Consider the following 6,383-nt stretch of genomic DNA (forward strand, 5'->3'; position numbering starts at 1 on the left):
GCTGGGCCAGCACTTAAATAGCTGAGAGAGAAGAAGGGCTGGAGCAGCTGGCTATGGATCAAGGAATGTTTTCAAGATAAGTTTCCTAGACTGGGCCCTCCAAAATCTGGGCTTTGTTCTGTTTCCCAAGGAGAGAATAAATAATACTGGGTTGTTAGAAAAGTCATGAGGCACTTTTGCATAGAAAAACACATCATAACTTTTCTAATGACCTGGTAATTGGCATTTAAGGTGCAATGGAACCCTGGCAGCAGAAAGGAAAAAAATACCTGTTGGTAAAAATAAAGCAGCGTGGTCCTGTCTTCTTTTAAGCTCTCCATGAAATCTTCTGGCAAGTAGCGGATTTGAAGGTCATACCTGTGAAAGGACAGTCACTTTTTGGTTGACACCTGGCAGCCAGACTCTTCCATGTAGGACCCCCCCCCAAGGATAGAAGCAACCCCATCTCCCAGCATATAAGGGATTGCCCAGCAAGCTCCTGGCCATACATTCAAGGCTTGTTTCTTCTTTTCCTCCTCCATGGTTGTGTGAGGACCATGGATGGGGGGTGGCCAGTGTGCCAGTGAACAGTGGTCATAGCCCAACTCTCCATTTCTTCATGGCAGCTGTTGGTCTTAGGTTTTCAGGCTAGCCCCAGAACTGGGCTCCCCATTTCCTCACCTTTCTGCTCTCCCTTCACTGTAGTGCCAACAGCATCCCATTTAGGAATAGCTCTAGATACCTACTCTGGATAGAAATATGTTGTGAGCCCATGTTAGACTTTGGAAAAATACATGTATTGGATGCTGCAGGAGGACTAAGACTAGGATGCTACTTAGATGTTCTAGAAGATTCTGAGAAGTTGGGGCATCTCTAAGGGAAAACTTTCCAGGGCCTTCGTAACCCACACACATCTTCACTCAATTTCAGAGCCCAGGACTCTCTTCCTACCTCCACTCTGCTTCCACGTGTAGACATTCATACTTGTCTTGCACCTCGCCCACCGTCATCTGTGGGTGCAGCCAGTGGATCTCGTCAGACTTCATGTGCTTCAGCCGCAGCCCATAGCACTCAGCCAACTGGATGTTGGGCCCGATCCTCCCACTCAGCAGGATGGAGGTGATGATCTCCTATGGAGGAGAAGAGGGGACATAATTTATGGTTGTCCCCTTCTGGGTTCCTACAACCCTCGTGTAGACCCAGAAGTGCAATTTTATCTTAATGTTTTATTTGTCTCTGCTTTGCCAGCACTAAGTGCAAGACTTGTTACACAATGGGCTCTATCTGATGAAAGAACACTTTGGTGAAATGAGATGAGATAAGGGAACCAAGAATAGAGAGCGTAAATGAAGGAGAAAATGCAGAGGCAAAGAGCATAGATTCTGTTCTCATTTCATCTCAGTCAAAATAAGTAATTACTGAGCATCCACCATGTAAGAAGCACCTTCTGCATGGTGTCACTTCAGCCAGCATCATTGATCATCTGGCATGTGTTAGCTCATTGAATTTGCACAACACACACAAGTAGGTATTACCATTCTCATTCAGCTGATAAAGAAATGGATGCAGATCATACAGCTCTTGGAATTAAGCTGGGATTTTGAAACCTGGGCCTTTAGCATTTGAAGATTTCCACTAGGCCAAGATGGTTCATGGGCTGGACAAGACAGAAGGACAAGACTCAAACTAAGGGACTGTGTCATGGTCCGCACACAAGAAGTACAGTCATAGGAAATGGAGTCCTGCCAAGAAATCAGGTGTCCTCCTATTCCTGCCTTCTTGGTAACCAGAGGTTAAGGAGGACACTTGTCCCTCAGCCTGATGCTGCAACCATAACTAGATTAATAGAAGGTCGACTGGGCAGCTGGCTGGACACCCAACTACAGGGACCTGCCTAAATCTGAAATCCCTCAGGGCCATTTTAACTTAGGTATCTCATATGGTCCTACATGTAACTGGTGAATTGAGCCTACTCTTTCCAGAACAGAAAGAACCCTCAGATGCAAAATTTAAAACTCTCAAGCACTGACCTATCTCTGTTGGATATTTTTGCAATGTGCATACCACCAAGCCTACAGCAGCTTAGAGACTGAATAATAAAAAGCAAGCTGTTGTCTGACCATGAAGAGGAAAGGCACTTCATTTTTAGATTTTATTTAGTGGTTTAACATGAAACTGTCTAATTTAGTAAGTCAAGAGTAATTGATTTCTTAACTGGAACCCAGAGGAGGAGGTATGCTTCTCTTAGGTGAAAATCTATTTCTTCTTGTCTCTGATAGGAAAATGTCAAACTAAAATTTAAATCATGCTGGTCTGAGGAAATGTCCAGTTATTTGTTTGTCTGGACAGCCATGTGTTGTGGTCCAATGGTTTCTTGACAGTTCTCTTGCACTTCATGGTGTTGTGAACCTAGAAGACCTTCAGCTTGAAAAGAATTTCTTTGAAAACTACTATTTATTAGTTGTTAGGCTGCTGTTGGCTCGGTGGTATGCACATTGCAAAAATGTCCAACCGAGATAGGTCAGTGCCTGACATGTCCATCAGAGAAGCTGACTACTGCTCTGTGGGATAGATGGAGAAACTGAGGCATGGGATGCACACATCAGCATGTGTAACAAGTGAGTGCTGGAGTCAGAACTGGGGATCCAGGATAGGGGAGAAGGCTGTAAAGACATGGTTAGGAGAAAGAGCTCAAGGCTATTGAGTGGACAATTTTGTCTTTATCTCCACCATTTCTCTTGCCTACTTGGCAACTCTGTCTACTTGGCCACCTGGTCTATTATCTAGAACTCTCACGTTACTTCTGAGCCACACCTGGAGTTTCTACCCTGCTGTTTTTAAACTTAGAGATGTCCTTTGCCTCAGTTAAAATTTACTTGGCTAATACTTAATTTTCTCAGGCTAGGACCCCTGTGTTACTTATTATGGAAAATTTCAAACACAGAGAAAGAAAATAGGAGTATATAATAAATCCTCCTCTACACATCATCTGGCTTGAACAATGACCAACATTCTGCCATTTTTGTTTCATATATACTACCACCTACTCCCTAGCTGTGACTCAACTATTATTATTATTTTACAATTTTTCTTTTCAGGTAAAATTTATATACACTAAAATGCACACATTTTAGCTATATAATTTTGGCACTTGAGTACACCCATGTTACCCACACACCAATTAAGATATAGAACTGTTCAGATCGCCAGAAAGTTTCTAGATCTCCAGAAAGCTTCTCCATATCTCTTCTCAGTCAACCTTCACGGTTGGCCCACCTCCACCTCCACTCCAGGTCACCATCCCTTTCTCCTCCACCTATTTTCCACCTATTTTTTTTAGTTTCTTTCTTTTCTTTTTTTTTTTTTTTTTTAGGGAGAGAATTTTGCTACAGGGTGTGTGTGTGCTCACAGAAGAGACCGAGAGAAACAGAGAGACAGAAAGTGAGAAATAACCCTCCCCCCGCCCTGCCCCAGGGAGTGATCATGCTACAATCCCTTCTCCTCCATTCTCCTCTCAGGATTGTGGGCAAGCACACACATGCGCCCAGGCTGAGTTTGAAGCCACCCAGTCCAGGACTTGAACCATAGTTGACTATGTGGGAGTCTGGCAATGCAACCATTATACTTGGTCTCTCTCCTCCACTTTTAATTAGCTCTGCCTGCTCTAGAACTTCATGTAAGTAGAATAACTTAGTATATACATTTTTGTGTCCAGCTTTTTTCACTTAGTATAGTATCTATCTGAGATTCATCCACATTGATACTTGTATCAATAATTTATTCCTTTTTATCTTGGGACAGTTCCCAAATGAATGCTTTATAAACAATCCACAGTATGTTTATTTAGTCCCCTGATGCTGGACACCTGAGCTATTTCTAATTTGTGACTATTGTGAATTAAATTACTATGAACACTAATGTGCAAGTATCTTTGTGTATGCATGTTGTCATTTCCTTTGGATAAAGAGTGAGGAATGAAATTACTGGGTCAAAGATAGACGGTGGTGTGACTTTACAAGAAACTGCCAAGATCATTGTATTTTGTAGGTGCGCTTTACAAGAAACTGCCAAGATCATTGTATTTTATGATTCCATCGTGACATGGGACTTCTATGTATCACTATGTATTCATTAACATTTGGAGTTGTCAGTCTTTTCAATATTAGCCATTTTAGTGGGTGTGGATAGCAGTATCTCATCGTGCTTTTAATTTACATCTCCCTGGTGACTAATGATACTGAAAGCATTTTCATCCACTTATTGACCATTTGTGTGCATTCCTTTAGAAAATACTTGTTGAAAAAAAAGGAAGTGCTTGTTCAAATCTTTTACCCATTTGCTGTTGTATTTATATTTTTATCAAGTTTTTTTTTCTTCTCCTTCTTGTCACAGGGCATGTGAGCACACACCAGAGAGCAGGTGGGGGGTGGGGTGGAGAGAGAGAGAAACTGCTCTCTAACAGATCCTGGACATACTACAATCCTTTTGTCCTCCATTTCTCTAACCAGTCAAAATACTGGGCATGCACATGCATCCAGCATGTGTTTTAAATCACCAGGGCTAGGATTTGAACCATGTTGGATCCAGCTCACTCTGCATGACATTTAACTGTTGCACCATGGGGCTTGTCTATTATGTTTTATTTATTTATTTATTTATTTTTCCATGAGCGAGACAGAGAGAGAGAGAGAGAGAGTACTCCCAACAGGATCATGATGCTGCCTCCAGCCTCAGCCAACCCCAATGATGGGCACACGTGTGCCCAGTGTACTCTGAGAGGTCTCTGCAGCAGAGTATTGCATTATCGCTTCACCACTGCAGCTGGCCTCTTATTCTCTTTTACCCTTCCACTTTCCAACATGGGATGATGTAGCAAGAAAACCCTCACCAGATCCAGGCTCCTCTACCTTGGACTTCCCAACCTCCAGAATTGTGAGAAATAAGTGTCTTTCTTTATAAATTGCCCAGTCTGTGATATTCTGTAAACAACTATAAATGAACTAAGATAACACCACACATTGATGTGAATACCAAGCACCACGTTGTAGTTTCTCTTCCCACCAAAAGGATCCAAGCTTTTTTTGAAAAGTGGCTGGTTCCAGGGATGGGGAAAAAAATATATACAAGATGAACCTGAGACACCATTTGTACCAGAAAAATGAGAAAGAGTTTAGAGAAAGTTGAAGATATAGAACTATGATATGGGATTACCTTGTATTAAATATACAATGATAGGAGTGAATTATATCCCATTGAATAAAACATCATCTACAATAGATTAACAAATGAGAAGGAAGGGAATGTTCTTCCTTATAGTAGAATGCCAATTAATAAATGTAAGGGAAAGGATAGAAATAGAAAATCTCTATTTGGCAACGAACATAGGATTGGTTAATTTGAGAAAGAATCATCAATTGATGATGAAGCTGGAGGGTGGAGGTTTGATGATGAAGAGGATATTGACAGGGTCATGGTCTTAGCATTGTTCCTGTCAAAGGAAAAGCCTGGCATACACCAACACAAGATCATCAAGGTGAACTTCACCAGTGGTGAAACTAGGAAATACAACATGCTTCCTGCTTCCATGTACCAAGAAGACCACAGCATCACTTCTGAGATATTTCTGCCCTGAGTTTGTGGCCTAAGTCTAGTTGTGAGAGCCAGGGTGAGGGAAAAGCATATACTCTTTCAGACTGAGAAATTCTTCCATATTAGAGGAGACTAAATAGATATGACAAATAAATGCAATGTGTGTACCTAGATTGGACAGGAAAAGCAGACATGGCTGGGACAATGGCAAAATTTGTGTGAAGTCCATGGTCTGAACTGTGCTATAGCAATACTGACTTCCTACTTTTGATGATTGTTGCATGATTGTTGCACAGTTCTGTGGACCGCGTTCCTGTTTGGGGAAATAAACACAGCATTTTGGTGATGGGAAAGCATTGTTGCAACTTGCTTTTAAATAGTTCATAAAAAGAACATTGACAATGGGCTTATTTGTGTGTGTGTGTGTGTGTGTGTGTGTGTGTGTTTATGGAGAGGCTGAGCTAGTGATTCTGGTAAATGATAATTTTGAACAATTGAGGAATCTGGATAAAGGTGATATGGTTGTTCCTGACATTGTTTTTATGTTTATTGTCTTTTTTCAATTTTTCAGTAAGTTTGAAATCATTTCAAAATAGAAAAAGAGGAGAGACACCGATGAGGGAGATTCCTAGACGTGTGAGAAGTATGTCAACAGAATGAATAAGATCCCCGTCAGGCCAGACATGGCCTTGTGGCTTCTCTTCCACTCATAGCCTCTGTGAGAGGCAAGGCTGAGTTCAGCTCCTTGTTCTGCAATAGGAACAACTTCCCAGGGCACAGCGTGTGCCTTCTGAGAAGCAACCAATTTGTTTTTT

General features: G+C 41.6%; 1 protein-coding gene across 7 annotated transcripts in view; it reads right to left on the reverse strand.

Moving 5' to 3' along the window:
• Positions 1-6,383, reverse strand: part of PTK2B (protein tyrosine kinase 2 beta) — a 149,978-nt gene that overhangs the window by 36,686 nt on the left and 106,909 nt on the right. For all 7 annotated transcript variants that reach the window (XM_027773729.1, XM_006153230.3, XM_006153229.3 and 4 more), the window contains 2 exons: positions 931-1,109; positions 270-357 (listed from right to left, as the gene is read on the reverse strand). In XM_027773729.1, coding sequence (XP_027629530.1) covers positions 270-357; positions 931-1,109 — 267 coding nt within the window. The remainder of the gene's footprint in view (positions 1-269; positions 358-930; positions 1,110-6,383) is intronic.

The sequence above is a fragment of the Tupaia chinensis genome, unplaced genomic scaffold, assembly GCF_000334495.1.
Source record: "Tupaia chinensis unplaced genomic scaffold, TupChi_1.0 Scaffold000366_1, whole genome shotgun sequence".
Lineage (NCBI taxonomy): Eukaryota > Metazoa > Chordata > Mammalia > Scandentia > Tupaiidae > Tupaia > Tupaia belangeri.